The following is a 17935-nucleotide window of genomic DNA, read 5'->3' as shown; positions in this document are numbered from 1 at the left end:
GATCCCCCCGTCCAGCAGGATGGGTGTGTGTCAGATGGGTCTGAAGGGACATTTGGAACTCTTCTAAGCAGTGCCCTCACCTGAAGGATTTACCTCTCAGCATCCTGGGAAGCTGGCCTAGGGAGCAAATGTGTACCTCAGCCCTTAGCTCTCCTGCCAGCAAACTCTCCAGGATGAATTCGTGTGTGTGAAGGACTCAGAACAATGCTGGCTACAGAACATAATCGTCAGCAGCATCGCTACTGGTCACTGGGAAATGAAGAGGGTGGCTTAGATCAGGGGTCACAAAGGCCAGCCCAATGACTGCTGGTCAGGTTCAGCACCCTGACATCTTTTGTGTTAGAAAGCATTAGATTCCCTTCCCAACCCCGGTGCTGGGAACTTGCCGTGAATGCTAACCTAGTCTTTAGAGAGCACTGGGTCTTATAAATAGGAAGCTTTTCTTCTTCCCCTTCTCCCTCCTTTCTCCTCCCTCCTGGCCTCTCAATCTTACAATAAACAAGTTTCCTTGCGATTTGTAGCAATAGCGCCATCTGCTGTTGGCAGATGAGCAGCACAGTTAGCAAGGTAAGGTGTTCAAATAAGGCAGTTGAGTGAGTAAAGGAGGAGCCGCCCTTCCCTGAGACCTCCAAGAGCTCAGACACGTGAGTGCCTATTGTCACATGAGCCTCGTGCAATAGGAGAGAAAGAGGTCGGTTGAGTCTCTAGACTGTGATTGACATTTGGCTGAGACCCTGCCGTCCTCCACATGGAATCTTGAGGCAGGACAGAGAAGCACTGTTGTCCCCTGTGTGCTGGCACTGTCTGGGGCTCATAGCCATGGCTGGAGGAAGAAAGGAAGGAAGGAAGGAACATTCCATACATGAGACCAGTGTAACCTCTTCCTGCAGATGCTAGAGGCAGGAGGCATTTTGTCCCTGCATGGCAGCTGGGCAGGTGGGACAGGAAAGTGCATTGCATTCTGACTGGCATCCCAAATATAAAACTCATTTTTTACACCTGACAGGCAGCTCCCACAAACATAATTTGCAAGTTTTTCCTCTAGGGTTTTGAGTAGCCACACAGTCTCCATCACAGGGTCCTGCCTGCCTCACATGATATTAGCAGTATCTCTGGGGTCTTCTCTGTAATTACCTTTGCTTGTTTGTCTGTCTCTCTGTTTGTTTGTGGGGAATGAGTGTGTATTCATGCCACAGCACACATGTGGAGGTCAAGAGAACAATTTTATTGTTTAAATGGTCTCTGTGGATAGCCTGACTGGCTTAAAACGTGCTATGTAGACCAGGCTAGCCTCAAACTCACATAGCTCTGCTTGCCTCTGCCTCCTCTGGGTGCTGGAATTAAAGGTGTGGGCCATGGTGCCTGGGCGAGGGACAGTTTTTGAAGCTCAGTCCTGTCCTACCATGTCGGATCTACCGACTGAACTCAGCTGGTCACTTAGCAGGAAGCGCCTTTGCCCACTGAGCCACCTCAGCAGCCCCTCCCCTGGGATTCTCTCTACTCTCCTGAGTTAGGTTCTCCTTGTGTGTGCACCACTCATCTCAAAAGGCTATCTGAGACTATAGCATCCTCTCTTGCCCCCCTTCAGAGTTTCCTGTGTGCTCTCATGACCCCACCGCTCCTCATCCCTCTGTGAGGGATACTTACAGTCCATCTTGGTACCCTGTGTCGCCACAGTTTCCTGTGGCACGCTCCACCCCTCTGTTCATTGGATCTCCTAAATCCCAAGCAGACACTGCCTCCCTTCAGTGGCATGCGGCTCATTGGCCCAGCATCTATGTCCTCACCCTCCTTGGACTCTGGATCCCTGTGAACTCAGGGACTTTTCTGCAATGAGCACCTGTGATATTGCACCTAAAACCCTCTGCACTGCTGGCACCTAACTGTATGGCCAGGACAACCCTCCCCTCCTTACCTCTGCAGCCCCTCTTCTCTTAGGTAGGTCCTAACAACAGCAAGGATGCTCCCCAGTCAGGATCTAAGCAGGGGGAGAAATGAATGAGATCAAGAGAAAACAGGGCCTCTGAGGGACCAGGACAGGACTCTCAGAGTAAACAGCCACAGGGGTTGAAGGTCAAGACAGGAGGAACCAAGTAGAGGCACAGCGGGCTGTGGCTCGGTGGTTGAGAGAAAGAACGAAAGAACGTTAGGCACGTGTTCATAGTGTCCCGCCTGTGACGGTGTGGCTTGCTTGTGATGATGTGGCTTGCATTTCTACCCACGAGGTTCAGGGAGGTCCCGTACATGCTAGGGGCTTCTCGGAAAGCTTGTTCTTCTCCACGTGAAGCTTCAGCCTTTGTTTGGTGCGCACATCACACGCACCTTTATGCTCCCCAGTTATTTATTTAAGCAGTAGCAGCAGATTCTTGGCAGGCCAGGAGGTGTCGGTCCTGCTACCAGCAGCCAGCTGTGCCATTATGGCCCTGGAGGCTTCCTGCAGGGTCATCTTTAGAGAGCTTTGTGGCCTCTCCCCAACTGTCTGGATGCAGCGCGTCAAAGCTGGTACCCAACACGGGCAAGAGCCAGCATGCGCCGCAGTAATGGCGCCTCTCATCTGCTGTGGTTCTTCCAGGGCCCAGGAGACCTTCATGCAATGGGACCAGTGCCGCCGATTCTACAACTTCCTCATGGCCGACAACATGAAGAAGATCATCCTGTCTCACAGGTATGCCCCCTTCCCTTCTGCCTCAGAAGATGCCTCCGTAACTCCTGCTAAGACGCGACGAGGGGGCTTCAGTACCCAGTGAGAGCAGCCGTGATGGGGCCTGTCACTGTTTAAGTGCTTTCCTCCTCAGGAGGCTGCTGGGAAGGGCTTCAGCCCTGAGTCTTGGCCAGTCCTCAGCTTCAGCAGCGTGGCAGGAGGCTCAGAGCAGCGTGTCAGTGCCTGCTTTGGCTCAGGCCCTTCGAGCCATGGGGAGGGAGCAGGAGTTAGCCAGGGGGTGTAAGTGATGGCTTTGTTCTGGTTACTCCCGTTGTTGGTTTCTCTCCCTTCTCCATGGCACTTCCCTTCCCTCTAACTAGACTGGAGCCTGTGGAGACCCCTGCTCCCTTGGCCTCTCCACACCTCTGTCCTTGCCAGCATCTGCCCACGGGGCCCACACTGTCCCTTGAGGCCCATCTTGGTCACCCTTCTCACATCAAGGAAGTCTGAGGCTTCCTCTGGGTTCTTAACTTGTGGGTCTCGACCCCCTTGGGGACGACCCTTTTATAGGGGTTGCCATCAAAAGACCATCAAAAAAATGGATATTTTTATATTACAGTTCATAACAGTAGCAAAATTACAGTTATGAAGTAGCAAGAAAAATAATTTCATGGTGGGGGTCACCACAGCCTGAGGAACTGTATTAAAGGGTCCCAACACTGCCCTAGAGCCTGGCACCCAAGGAACGCTCAAGAAATGCACTTGGCAGGGACTCTTGGCAATGCTCTGAGGGAAAACAAAACGCATTCTAAGTGATCTGTCTCTTGGTCCTTTTGGTTGGTTGGTTGTTTTGGATGGGTGTTTTGGGGGTGAGGGGAGGTTGGAATTGCTTGTTTTAGTTCTGGTCTCACTGTGTTGCCTAAGTTGACCCTAAACTCTTGAACTCAAGCAATCTTCCTGCTGCGGTCTTCTGCATATGGGGTCCCCAGGTATGCGCCCCAGTGCTCACCTCTTAATTTCCTCCCTCCACCCTAGTGATTAACACAGCATTGTCTAGCCCAGCTTAGCCGCACACCCCAGGCCACGCTGAGCTTCCAGTGGGTGGACTCACATGGTACCTGAGCAAGGGGGGTGCTCACAAAACCCTCAGACTACAAAGCTACAAAGCATGTCCTCAGGTCCTTGTGTCAAGTTGGTTGAGGAGAGATTCTGCCCCCTGTGCTGAGGCAAAGTCAACAATCCTACTCAACTATGTGATTTGAACAGCGATCACATGCTGGCCACTGAGTTGGAGGCAGCCCAGCTGAAGTTCCGGTGGGTCTGAGGATTTACTGAGGCTCTCTAGCCGTCGGGTGAAGTTAGAGTGTTTAAGACCTTATGTCTGCACTTCTAGAATGGAGAGTGAGTCCTCCGAGGGAAGATGTGTTTTGCAGAAAGTGCGAGTGTTGCTAAAAAGTCCTGGAGGTTCATTATGCAATTGCTAGCAAATTGGGAAGGCATGTTGGTGTGTTTACCACAGAAAGCCAACTGACTGAAATCCGAGGGAAAATTTAGGCTCTGAATCCAATCCTTTGCCGCCTTATTTGGGAAAAAGTAAGTCCTAAGAAAGGATGCTGATCTCCTTTTGGAGGTTATAAATGGATACAGAGCCCTGCGTTTCTGGCATGACTGTTTCCTACTGTCGCGCCAACCCTCAAAGCAGACGCAGTCCTCCCTTAGCTGTGTGACTGAGAACACCAGCTTGGAAGGGAAGTCCCCCCTGCCCGTTGTCATCCCTACCTTCATTGTCTTGTCCTAAATGGACGGACGGACATTCCTCTTCATAGAAACGACCTCTGTATGGATCCCACTCCTCCATCTCCACAGATGCACAGGTCCAAACAACAGCAGGTGGAGATCACGGTTAACCCTGGCTTTATCTGTGCCGAATGTGTGCAAGTTTACCTCCTGAGAGTTTGTTTGGAGGTCCTAGCAGGGGGTCATAGCTACTTGTGTGTCCTTGACCAAAGACCATTTCTTCTTTAGGGAAGGCCATCCTCTTTGACCAAGCATGCAGCTTCCATAGAGACACACAGAGGGAGCTGTGAGGGATGAGGGGGTCACCAGCCTAGCCAGCCTGATCACCCTCACGCCCGCAAGTTTTTCACCCATCTCCTAAATTGTATAGTCAAGTCTAGCAACTGTTTTCATTCCATCCCTAATGTCATTGAGAGGTGACTAAGCATGCAGGAGATGGCAGGGTTACATGCACATCCCGAAGCCAGGTATGCTGGCACATGTTGTCCAAGCTACTCAAAAAAGAAGAGACAGAAAGATCGCTTGAGCCTAGGAGTTTGGGAACAGACTGGGGAACACAAAGAGACCCTGCCCTACCCCATTCCAGCACTCCCACCCTCCAATCCTGGAGCATCTATAGATTTGGATCTCCGAGGAATATCCTCTTGTTGTTGTTGTTTGTTTTGCTTTGCTTTGCTTTGTTTTTCAAGACCGGGTTTCTCTGTGTGTAGCTCTGGCTGTCCTGGAACTCACTCTATAGACCAGATTGGCCTCAGACTCACAGACATCCACCTGTCTCTGCCTCCAGAGTGCTAGGATTAAAGGCTTGCAGCCACCACCGCCCGGCATCTGAGGAATATCCTAAAACTAATTGCCTGTGGCTACCAAGGGACAGCTTTTCAGCTGACACTGTGGAGAGCTGCTGACTTAGCCAGATGCCAAAGGGGTTTCTGGTTAGCTTCCTTGTTGAGCAACACAAGCAGCTTGTAAGGGAGCAAGGGCCTGCCAACAGTTGGCAACATCCACATCAGTGAAACCTGAATCTCCGTGTTTGGCTCGCCTCCTATCACTCCTCCAAAAGGCTTTCGTGGGCTTCCTCCCCTGTGCTAAAGGCTATGTAATATCTGGCCAACTTGAAACCCAGTCCTCAGTTTATCTTGGTACCCTGGAAGGAAAGGAGGGCTTTAATGTTTATTTTCCTATGCATGCTCATCTTGGATATTATGTTCTAAAGGCTCAAAGAAACCAGGCATGATAGCACATTCTTGTAATCTCCGAATGTGGGAGGTAAAAGTGGTTACCTGGGGGATTTAAAATTAGCCTGGACTACAGGGGACCCTGTGTTTAAGGAAAAAAAAGCAAATAAATAAACAATACAAGTAAAAAAAAAAAAGAACTGGGGCTGCAGCCTACAATAGAGTGTTTGCCTCGCATGCCTACGACTCTAGGTTCAATCCCCAGTAACACAGGGAAATAAAAACCAAAAATAAATAAAAGGCTGGAGGGCTGTATGTCTAATTTACTGTAACTCTGGTCCCGTGGTGACTGGCGCTCTTGGTCTGCCTGTGGCCAGGAAAGCCAGCTCCACCGTGGTGGCTTCTCTTTGGCATCGCTTTGTTCACTTTTGTGTCTTGTTCTAGACAAGCTCTTTTTGGAGACCATGTTAAGAAACCCCAGAGCCTGGAGGACACGGACTTGAGCCGGCTCTACACAGCAACATCCCTGATGCAGATTGATGACAATGTGATGAGGTGGGTCCCCAAGGCCGGGCCAGAGGCTGCTCTGCCACGCCACTGCCTTGCTCCCCTTGCTTCAGCGGCTTCTTCTCATTCCAGTCAGAGTCTAATGCTTAGGAGAAGCGATCGTAGGAAAGTTCTCATCTCTTGGAAATGGGTAAAGCCTCTGACCATGTGGCACTGGCAGCTTGAACTGGTGGGTGAAGTGTCTCCACCTAGTGGTCCACCTCGGCAACTGTTATGTCCTGCCTCAACACAGGACAAGATCAGCACCCCCCCCACCCCCCACCCCCCCAGGTCTGCCTTTGCAGTGGGCAGGGTAGTTTTTGTACATCCTCTGGATGTTTATCCAGACTTTGGTGAGTGAATCTATCAAAAGCAGATGGCCAAAGGTAGACCAAGAGACCTGTAGGTTTCCAACAACACATGGAACCACTTTCTGGGCATGGGGAGGAAGTGAAGATGCTTCTGGGCAGAAGATGTAATCCCCACCCGGTTCTCTCATTCGGCTTGCGTTTCTATGATCTCACCTTTGCTGGCACCAGCACCTTCTAATTGAAGTCAGAAACTTGACTTGTAGAGTTGGCCTCACACCTTGTCCCTGTCTTTCACACTTCACAATCCTTTAATACCTTTAGACATAGGTCCTCCTAGATAGCGGGCCGTTGGCCTGAGGCTGTGAGAGCTCTATTTTTTTTTCTTACTATCCTTTCACACCAGGTAAATTCAAAGGGTCCAGTTACTGTTTTCTCAGAGCAAATAAAAACTATGGAATTGCTAGTCTATTTAAAAGATGGAAATTATCTTAGGGTTTTCATTGCTGCAAAGAGACACCATGACCATGGCAACTCTTATAAGGAAAGCATTTCATTGGGGTGGTTCACTTACAGTTTCAGAGGTTCTGTTCATTATCGTCATGGTGTGGGAACATGGTAGTGTTCAGGCAAACATGGTGCTGGAGAGGTAGCTGAGAGTCCTACATCTTCCAGGCAACAGGAAGTCGACTGAGACACTGCACAGTATCCTGAGCGTAGGAAACCTCAAAACCCTCCCCCACAGTGGCACACTTTCTCCAACAAAGTCATACCCACTCCAACAAAACCACACCTCCTAATAGTGCCACTCCCTATGAGATTATGGGGGCCAATTGCATCCACACCACCACAGAAATAAACAATGCCTAGCTCTCTTGGGGTACAGTCTATAACTTGCTGTGGTCCCTCATAAGAATAGAAAAGTAATTTAATTTTAATGTAATATAAATTTCCTATCCATCATCTTAATTTAAGCTCAAAAGGAAAAGCCCCTCAGTCCTTGCGAAGGCCTTCATCATCTGTAGTGTTGGGTGGTGGCGGTTCTGTAATCAAACCGCTCTGGCAGCCTCCTCCCAGAGTGGTCACCAGCAATGCTGGAGGAACAGAATGCTTTGGAGACCACAGAGAACAGAGTCACACATCCTGGATGTGATCTCTGCACACAGCCGCCTCCCACTAGGGGACCCTTCTGGGTCATTTCCAGACTGGGGTACCTAAGAAGGCTGGAGGTGGAAGCTCTGGGGGAGGAGGCAGGATGTCAAGAGCCTGGAGGCTCCTCCCTGGGTAGGAAAGAAAGGGGGGGTTCAGAGGTCTTCTGGCCCACAATAGAATTTGGGGTCTCAGGGCATCAGAGCCCCAACTGAACTCTCCAGGTCTCTCAGCCCAGAGCTGAGCAGAGCTGCAAGCCTCTCCGGTGTTGTGAGACTTCAGGTGGCCAGTGACAGGTACTGCTCCTTGAGTGGAGGAGTCTCAAGCACACTTTATTCCAGCGGCTCCAGGGTAACTCTGCTGAAAACGGAGTTCTAGCTCATACATGCCTGTGACCCTGAGTATCTCGTCAAAGATGATAAATGATTTGATGCTGCCTCAAAAAGATGCAGTAGACAATGTTGAGTATTACAGCTGAGATTGAGATTTCTCCAGGCAGGGCACACGGAAGCCCTTCCATATAGTAATTCTCACAACACCATCACGGAAGGTCTTGTCTTTGATCCAATTTACAGTGACATAGCTAAGGCCCAGGAATCTTGAGCATTTGCCTGAGATTGCCCAACCAGATTTGAATCCAGATCCTAAGCCCGTGCTCTTGACTCCAAACTCTGCCACCTACGTTCGTTTTGGTGCAATAGCTAGAACCATAGAGAAGCCGCTGCCTGTGTGGCTTCTGCCATTGCAGTGAGTTAGTGTGGAAAGTGGAGAGTCATCGGCTCAGCTCTATAACAGATGTCATTTTGCCTTTGTGTGTGTGTGTGTGTGCTCATTTTCCAGAAAGTTCCACGGCTATAATTCCCTGAAGGAATACTATGAGGAAGAAAGCTGCATGAGATACCTGCACAGGGTGAGTGGCGGCCCCGCCTCAGAATCAGTGTCACCGCAGCCAGCTTTGCCCGTGGTACAACAAATACCCTTCCTAAGTTCCCTGGGGAAGCGGAGCCGGAATCTGAACACCATCACGCCACGCTAGTTTGTCACTCAGACCTTCTATTGAGCCGGTCGCCCTCGCTGTGACTGCCATAGTCTTAAGTCCCAGAGCTGTGCTCAGGCCAGGCTTCTCTCAAGTCTGTGAAATTGCCTGAGGCAGCCAGGTTATCCTCAGACATCCTTTGACTATATAGTAATAAAAACACCCGTGTTCTACCGTGGGGTCTCGTGGGAGATCCATCCGACTTTCTTGCAGCCCTTGACCCCTTCTTGTGGTCATTTGTATCTTAGTAACATGCTGTCTAGTACTGAACTCTCAGATATCTGGTAAACACAGAATAAATTGGGGGGAGTTCTGTATCAAAGTGACAAGAAACATGTACGAGGCATAGTAACATGCACCTATAATAACCAGTACTCAAGAAGCTGAGGCAGAGCCGGGCGGTGGTGGCGCACGCCTTTAATCCCAGCACTCGGGAGGCAGAGGCAGGCGGATCTCTGTGAGTTCGAGGCCAGCGTGGTCTACAAGAGCTAGTTCCAGGACAGGAACCAAAAGCTACGGAGAAACCCTGTCTCGAAAAATCAAAAAAAAAAAAAAGAAGCTGAGGCAGGAGGATTGCTGTAAGTTTGATGCCAACTTGATGTATGTATGTGTATGTGTATATATATCCAGCCAGCAGGAGCTGCATTGAAAGACCACAACTCAAAAGCAAAAAGAAGGCCAGCAAGATAGCTCAGCAGGTGAATGTGCTTACCACCAAGGCTGGTGCTTTGAGTTCAAAACCCAGGGCCCACACCGTGGAAGGAAAGGAGTCATTCCCCAGTTGTCCTCTGACCTCGCATGCATGAGCACACATGCGCACATAGATGCACAAATTGATATCATAAAAAAATTAAAGGTAGTCTGGTTTTGATCTGTTCTTTTAGCACCTACAGCAAACCTTGTGTTTACTAAGTTGGTGGCCAACACAATTCCCGTATTTCCTGAACCAGCACTGAGCCAGACTCCTCCCTTCTGCCATGCACCGTTGCTCTTATGCCAGCACACAACTTCCCATGTGTCTGTGTCCATAGGGGTGGCCGTGAGTTATAGTTCTGTGACTGTCTCAGCTATGGCCAAGAGTGTCAGGAGAGCACAACCATTCAGTATGTCAGGGTGGCAGTTCAGCATAGTCTGAGTGCCCCCATCAGCACCCTCTCTACTCTAAACCAAAAGGAGGCTCTTATTATCTGTCTTACTTATATGCATATTGAGCACGGTCCTGCTAAGAGCTCCCTGCCACCCACCAACCCGCTCCTATTTGTGCGGTTTTGTTGAAATAGGTATTGAACCTAGGGCCTTACATTGCCATTTAAGTGCTCTACCACTGGAGTCATCTCTAAAGCTTGATTTTCTGAAATAGGGTATTGAGATAAATATACAGATATATATATGTCCCAGGCTGACCTTGAACTCAGAATTCTTTTGCCTCTGCCATCCAAGTTCTGGGATTATGAGGGTACACACCTGGCTCTCACTCCTCTTTGCATCTTTCAGATTCTTCTAAAAGGTCTCCTTTCCCTCTAGTGGGGTGCACATCACTTTATTTTTTTTATACTATAAGCCAAAGGAAAGATAGATAGATAGATAGATAGACAGACAGACAGACAGACAGACAGACATCTTGATGCTGCCATTTTTCTGAGCACGGAGGCTAATGTGAAACACTGAAGATAATCAGAAACACTTGTGAGTAAGAACACATTAAGCCCCGTCTCCCATGAGCACACAGATCTAGGCCCTGACCGCTTTGCTCCCATATATACCTGCTGCCAGGTGGCGATCACAGCAGACTTGTCCTTCCTCTCGCTGCCAGTGACGGTGAGGCATCCTTAAGGCTCCAGCCCGACAAACTGAGCCCTGAACATTCCCCTTTGCTTCAAAGGCCTGTCTGGGAGGGAGCGGGTCGTGTAACATCAGTGTACCTTCTTGCTGCAGATATACGTGCCTCTGATGCTGGTTAATGCCGCTGATGACCCCTTGGTGCACGAAAGCCTTCTGACCATTCCAAAGTCTCTCTCAGGTGAGTCTCTTCCTGCTGTTTTCCCAGCCACACAGCAGATTACCGCTGTCCATCTTGTCCCTTTCGCTGTTCTGGCAGCAGATGGAGACAAGCCTCAGGGGAGAGGGGCAGCCCATTGACTGGCAAAGGCCCCTGGGTAGAACCTTCTAGACTTCCATCCTGGTGCAGGAGACAGGACCATTCTTGATATCCATCACCAAGAGTGTTCTGTAGGGATGTTGTCTCAGAGCTATCGTTCTGTTAAATGGGAGAGCCTGACTTAAAGAGAGATTTAGAACTAAAATTTGCCCTAAAAGGCAACAGAAAACAAAGCCCATTCTGCCCCTCCATCTGCCTGGAGGTTATAAGCAGCTGAAATGACAGAGAACGTTGCTCATAGAAACGCTGTGCAGGCTCAGTCTATCCCAGGGTCGGCGCTACAGGGGAGGCAGAGGGAGGAAACGTGAGGAAAGGCTGGGGCTCCACTTACTTCGCGGTGCATTGTCGGGTCCCTGGGGTATCATCTCCACAGACCTCTGTGATTATGTTTCCTCTTGTAAATACAGTGGCCTAAAGGAAGAGCTAACCCTGTGGCCCCGGCCACCGCCTCCCACTACAGCTACAAGAGCAGATAAGGTAGCAGAAGAAGCTGCCTCGCAGAGCTTCTTCCTGCTCAGGAAAAAGACCGCATGTGTGTGTGTGGGGGGGGTGCCTATTTCATGACAAAAACTGTCTCCTGTCAACCCCCAGCCACCCTCAAGACCCCCAGCAGACCACACCACAGCCCACTCAGCCACGCGCAACAGCACCTATCTCCTGGACCAAAACTAACATTCACGGGATGGCGTTAGCTATCCCACAGAATAGCAACCAGAAAGGAATAGTGGAGGAAGTGAGATAGGGCCTCGTCCACTCTGTCCCCTCCCCCCCGGAAAACATATTTCCTGGTGAACTTGGCTGCCTCTTCTCTGCACCTCTCCAGTAGCCATGGAGACCAACTTAAACATGGACCCAAAGTCCATTTTCAGGCCCTCAGCTCTCAGGATAGCCATTTAGATCATGGCACTGGGAACCTGGGCATCTCTTCACATGCCTCGCAGTCCTGAAGATTGACGTCTGGTATGAGAAAGCACGGACTCCCTCGTTCACTCTCTTTTATCCCTAAGGTTATAACTTAGTTATGTGAGGGGAAGGGTGTAGCTTGGGCTTGTGGAGCTTTAAGTATGGGTTCAAAGGAATTCTGGTACCCATTCTATGAACTGGTGTTATTTCTTTATTTTGGCAGTGCTGGAGATTGAACTCTGGGATTTCCCTACGCCAGGGTAGTGTTTACCATTGAGCTATGTGCCCGGCCCTTTTGGTGCCCATTTTACACCAAACTCATGAGGTCCTGCTGGCTTGCCTGTCCCCTTGAGAAAGACAACACGGTGTGCGTGGTTAGATACCCACTTAGGTACCCTCTGAGGAATGCCGAGGCCCCCCCAGCTTCCTCGCCTTTGCCCTCTCGCTCTGGAGTTAATGGGATGCTGTAATTCTGCTGCCTTTTCCCCCTACAGAGAAACGGGAGAACGTCATGTTTGTGTTGCCTCTGCACGGGGGCCACCTGGGCTTCTTCGAGGGCTCCGTGCTGTTCCCTGAGCCACTGACGTGGATGGATAAGCTGGTGGTGGAGTATGCCAACGCCATTTGCCAGTGGGAAAGGAATAAGTCCCAGTGCTCAGACACGGAACAGATGGAGGCCGAGTTCGAATGAGGCCTCCGGACTCTGGCGTGCTCCTGCAGCCCTCCTCTGGAACCCGCGGCTGTTTCAGGTCTCCCATCTCCCTCAGTGACCTGGATCTGACCTCATACCATCAGTGGGGGCCCCCCCCCATCATGCAACCTGTCTTAAGTAGGCGGCTCTTCCTGGGAGCTCCAGGCTATTTTTGTGCTTAGTTACGGGTTTTCTCCGTTGCGTTGTTAGCCATGGTGGCAAGCTACAAGATTCTCCCCCTTCTGTCCAGCTTCAGTATCTGATTGCTTTCACGCCAGTTGTATCTAGTTTTCCTATTAAGGACCGCATCTGAGCTGTGGTTTTGCTTTGCCAATCAAAAGGCCTCTCTCTGAGAACCGTGAAGGATGTAAGTCACTTGGTGATGGTTGTATGTGCCCTCATAGAGTCCCCAACAAGAAGTCAGCATCTCTGACCAATGCTGAAGAAAGGACTTAGCTTTGGAAGTCTGAGAGCCTGGTGCCTCCTGGGCCTGAGTTTTGCCACTGAAACAAAGGAAATTTCTTGAGTCTAAAGCCAGTTCCTTCTCACCGTCTTCCTGAGACACCTTCCTCCCACCTTGCTGCTGCTGCTGCTGAGGGTTGCGTGGGGCACTTGTCTAAAAATTCAGCCTCTCGGATCCCTCCCCTCGGAGAGGCTGACTCAGTGGGTTTGGGGAGGGGTCTGGGGATTTTAATTTTTGACAAGTGTCCCAGGGAATTCTCATCACCCAGCAAACTGAGGGAAACCCCATACTGTAATACAGCCCCTTTAAATTAGGAACATCTTGGTGGCTCATTTAATTGACATTAATAAGCCACAGTGTCTCTTTGCTCCCAGAGAGCTCCGAAGCAGCACTGTCTGTTGTATGACTCCCTTTGTGTGATCTCAATGCTGTGTCCCTAAAAGGGAGAGGACATTTGGGTTGAGCCTTAGCTCTGCTTCTTCCCAGATGTGTGACCCTGGATAATCCCTTTGGACTTGACTCTCTTCCCCTATTAAATGGGGAACTTGGACCAGATAGATTGCTGAGATGACCACCCTTTCTAAAGTCCAGCGACAAACTCGGTATACTGAGGTTTGAGTGAACCTCCCTCTGGGGGAGCCTGGGAGCAAATGACAGGGCTTGCAATCTTTCTCCTTTCCCCACTTCACATAAAGAGATTTAGAGTCTTAATCACTCACTTGTAATTTTAGGTTTTCACCCCAGGTCCATGTCACTCTGAGTTTTGATACCAAACAACTCAAAAGTCGGATCTGAGTTTGGAGACATGGATTTCCAGCTGAGAGGGCAGGGTATTCTTTTGAAGTCAGCGTGTGGTTCAATAGCCTCTGTGTGTTGTCTGTTGGGTAAGGCTTCCCAAGCTGTCTGCTCGAGTGGGTGCGTCACTCTGGGGCTTAAGTCCTCTTCTCCTATCCTTGGGGCGCTTGAATCCCTGAGAACCTTCACTTTGAAAAATCCGCAGCTGCTCTCTGGAATTAAATGGACCTGTGAATGAATTGCCTGGATACTGTTTAAAAAAAAAAAAAAAACATATATTTTTTTTTCTCTGCTTAATCTTCTTTGGCTCCAGGACTGAATGAAATACAGTAGTGGGTCTGTGTGGATATTTATGGAGCCACCTGTACCCCCGAACGCCAGTCCTCAGGGCTGCAGGTGCAATAGAGACTGTGACAGGAATGTCTGTAAACTGCAGAGCTGCTCCCTGAAAATCACTAGGTCACCCCGTAACGTCCTGAACGGACATTCTCCCGGAACACTGAGCTGTCGGAGGTCCCCAGTTTCCTTTGCTATAATCTCTTCACGCTCAACAAATTCTGTCACCGTGTCCCACCAATGGTTGTCATTTTTCTGTTGCTTTTTTTTTTTATGTTCCCTTGGCACAGATTGGCACTTTATCATTCATCCCTCAATTTGGAAGCTAACTCTTCTCTGTCAGTTTTCCCTCCGCCCAACTGCAGCTGTTAGGGGACTCACGGAGTTCCTGCTGCTGCCTTGATCCCTTAAGACTTGGAAAGAAAGCCATAAGGGAATAGAGTTGTCACCATCCCTAGTAAGGGGCTCCCTCCATTTGCCTGAGGTCATCTCTTTCCAAGTCCTGACTAAGCAGTAGCTTGGGTACCACCTGCTTCAGAGAAAAGTCGCCCTGTTGTCACACCTAGGAGGATGTGGGGGACTGTCCTGGGAGCCTGATCTTTGCAGCAGGCCTGGAGGCCCACCAAAGAGAGACAGAGCTGGGGCGCAGCCTTTGTTGCCACACCACTGGAAGTCCAGCCCCTAGGACTGGGGGAGGGGACTTGTGCCAGCTGCAGCCTCCGCAGTGTGCGGCTCTGAATGGCACTGGCATTCCATTTTGCTTCTCGTGAAATCAACTGGAGCTCTTTATTCCAGCTCCGGGCCCTCGTCGGGCATGGAAATGAGACCGTGGCCATGGCAGTCTGACAGGAGAGTTCTTGTTGGCTCCTGAATGAGAGCACAGAAGCATGAATGTGGAGGTGGCAGCTTGCCTAATGAATGAGGGGACAGCCCTTTATGTAGGTCAGCCCCTCTCCTTCCTCTGCGCTCCCTTGCTTTCTTTCCAGAGTCATCCACTGCTAATGATGATGTGTTGCCCGCTGGCTCTCAAGGACTGGCTTGAACCAAAGACTGAAGTTGTGGGGAACATTTGAATATTCTGTCTTAAAAATCAGGAACGTAAGTTATAGAGAACTAGACAAGTCTATGGCAGAAATCGCATTAAAACCCAAGTGCGGAAGGTACCGCATTACCCTAGTTGTGATCCCTCCCTCCCAAATAATTGGAAGACATTGTCTTCAGTCAAATTAGCTTGGAAAAAAAATAAATGATCAAGACCGTGTAGTTAACAGGGAGGTTCCCAGGCTTGAGAACCTGTTTTTACTGCGATGACTTCGCATCGTCCACCCCTGAGCAGAAGGGCGGCGGGAAGTTTGCCATACCGTCCGTATTCTTTTCATTTCTGTGGCATCTCACAGTTACGGGGACCCTAGGAGCTCCTGGGATGTTCCCGAAGGGAGGTCTTCCTTCGTTCGCATGGCATTGCATTACCAGGGTCAGGAGCCCTGTCTTCTCGTCCCCAGTGGCTCTGACTCATGTTGCATCATCTCTAAAACTGCTTCATCCACTTCCGGATCATTTGCTCAGTCGCTGCTAACCATTGTCTGAAGCTGCGGGTAGAAACAGGTGACTCGCGACCCCTAGGCTCTTCTTGAGAGGACTTGGAGAGAAGGGGCGTGCCCATTCAGCTTGTCCTAGTCAGGACCCTGGACAGAGTCCAAAGCCGTCTTAGCCTCTCTTCCTGTCTTTACCACTAAGGCATTTTCCTCGCCATTCTGAGGGTGGTCCTGTGACCGTGACAGGCGAGGGCCACCAGTCATAAGGAAAGCACCTCCGGCCTTCAGTGTGACCAGGCAAAGCGTGGACGGTTGCCAGAAGTGTCCTTACTGTGCAGGCTGGTTCTGAACCCAGACTGCCCTCAGCGGAGCCTTCTGGGTAGCTGAGCAAAGAAGGCTGGCATCCGGATGAGAACTCTCTTTGTAAGTGGCTGACTTGAGGTAGAGTTTGCCAGCTCTGGGGACACAAGCACATGTGTTCTTGTTTGTGTTTGCCCCGGAAGCAGGTGCTGGAGATGGGGGAGGCTTCTCTTTTCCCATGGCCTTGATTTTGACTTTGAGTGACAGTTTGGACAGAAGAAGAAATTGGAAAAACAAACAAACAAAGTGGAGTTGGAAGGGCCTGCGTTTCTCTGTAGACATACAGGAAAGTTGTTAGGGAGCATGTCACTTCGGCGTCCTGTCACGGTCTCACCTGGAATTGTTTTCCTTACCCAGAAAGCCTTAACTTGCCTCTAGAAAATCCCCTGGTATGACAACACTGTGGCGGAAGAATTCAAACTCTTTTGCTTTGGAAGTTTGAAGCCAAGCCACAGTCAACCAGAGAATTTCCTCAGGTGGCCCGGAGGCTCCTGTAACGTCCCCCCCCACCTCTCACCCCCACCAACACGAGCGGTCTGGAACCGCCCCTCCACCTGTCTTCTTTGCCTTACTCTTCTCAAAGCCACTTTGGATCACTCGGATGCTCGGCATTGAGATGGCAAGCGGTTAGGGGCCAGGATTCTTCCACCTGGTATCTAAGCAAAGGACAGTGTCCCCTCCTCATAAACCAGGACTGTTTGTCCTGCACTGTAGCTACAGCTAAGGACACAGGAAGCAGGCCTCTGCTGGCTAAGGAACCAGAACGGCACCCAGAGCAAAGGCTGCCCCGCCGGCCTGTCTCTGCTGCCCCCAGGTGCTTTGCGACAGCCCGGCATCCTCTGGTCGTGGTCCTTAGAAGCAGGCCACGCAGTCCGGCTTGCCAACAGTCCCCAGACACCCAGAACCTAGACCGCTGTCCCTTTTGGAAGAGTCCGTCCTCCATGTTTTCCAACTGTGTTCCTAGCTTGTGTGTAGGTAGAGCTTTCACCGATGCCTAATACAGAAGTTGAAATTAATTTCTAATTGGTAGATTAAGTCTGACACCCCGAGTCTCGTGAAAGTTCTCAGCCTCTTAACTAGACTCCTGTCAGCAAAATCCATAACCTTCCGTCTCCCCGTTCTGGTCCCCTTTAGCCAAGTAATCTTCTCTTGCCATAAACTGGGGACGGGCTACTTCTGACACCTGCAGAAGTACCCTCAGTCTAAGTGGGCATTCTGCCCCCAGAGCACACCCACAGAGCAGTCAACGTCACCTAAAACAATTGCCAACCTCCTTGGTCCTCAAGGCCAATCACTGCTCTCTCAGGCTGCTCCCATGCGGGAACCCAGTTCCTGGCTATAGGAGCTAGGCTCACTTTGATCTCCATTTTGGCCTCTTTAGTTTCCCTAAAGCACAAGTCGGTGTAGAATCCTGTCACCTCCCCATCCCCACGCCCGTTCCAGGTGACCTGGGTCTCTCCCACAGCCTCAGGCAGACCTTCACTGTACCTGAGTTACTTTCCCCCCACTGCCGTGGCCTTAGTGACCCAGGGCTGGGGCGGGGGGGGGGAGGGGGAGGCCAGTTCGCCTCCCTCCATTCCCCCTCTCCCCCAATTCCAACCAACCACAGTCTTGCGTTGGCAGAACTGCTTCCAGATTGATTTTTGAGAACCGTCACTTTCACATTCCTGATTCTCACTCATTTCGTTTTGTTCTCTGGGTTTTGCGGAACTCCAGATGCTGCCCTGGAAATACCGTATTTTGGAGTCTGTGCTCTGAAAGCCCCTGCCTGTGCTGCTGCATCTTTCGACTCCCCCAGCACCAGGCGTTTCGGACTTGCACTTAGCAATGCAACTTTTTCTAAATACGAGGATATTTACCTTTATTAAGAAATTATACTAAGCGACGGCGTCCTTGATTGTTTTATGTTCTCGCGTTACTTTTGATTCTACCTTGATTCCGTGTGGTGGTGAACAACAAAGATCATTACAAACAAAAACTGTAATTTTGTTATCTTTGATTCAATGGAATTTCTTTACTTAAAATAAAGCGTAAAAAGTGCA

At 50.2% G+C, this 17935-nt stretch overlaps 1 protein-coding gene across 4 annotated transcripts in view; it reads left to right on the top strand.

The window, feature by feature from the left end:
- Positions 1–17935, top strand: part of Abhd2 (abhydrolase domain containing 2, acylglycerol lipase) — a 90586-nt gene extending 72651 nt beyond the window's left edge. For all 4 annotated transcript variants that reach the window (XM_041662430.1, XM_041662230.1, XM_041662344.1 and 1 more), the window contains 5 exons: positions 2573–2665; positions 6058–6168; positions 8457–8526; positions 10588–10672; positions 12208–17935. In XM_041662430.1, coding sequence (XP_041518364.1) covers positions 2573–2665; positions 6058–6168; positions 8457–8526; positions 10588–10672; positions 12208–12404 — 556 coding nt within the window. In that variant the 3' untranslated portion in view covers positions 12405–17935. The remainder of the gene's footprint in view (positions 1–2572; positions 2666–6057; positions 6169–8456; positions 8527–10587; positions 10673–12207) is intronic.

The sequence above is a fragment of the Microtus oregoni genome, unplaced genomic scaffold (assembly GCF_018167655.1).
Source record: "Microtus oregoni isolate MIOR12 unplaced genomic scaffold, Mior012 000000F_ref0000247, whole genome shotgun sequence".
Lineage (NCBI taxonomy): Eukaryota > Metazoa > Chordata > Mammalia > Rodentia > Cricetidae > Microtus > Microtus oregoni.
Note: the sequence above shows the minus strand (reverse complement) of the source record. Positions and strands in the feature narration are given on the sequence as shown.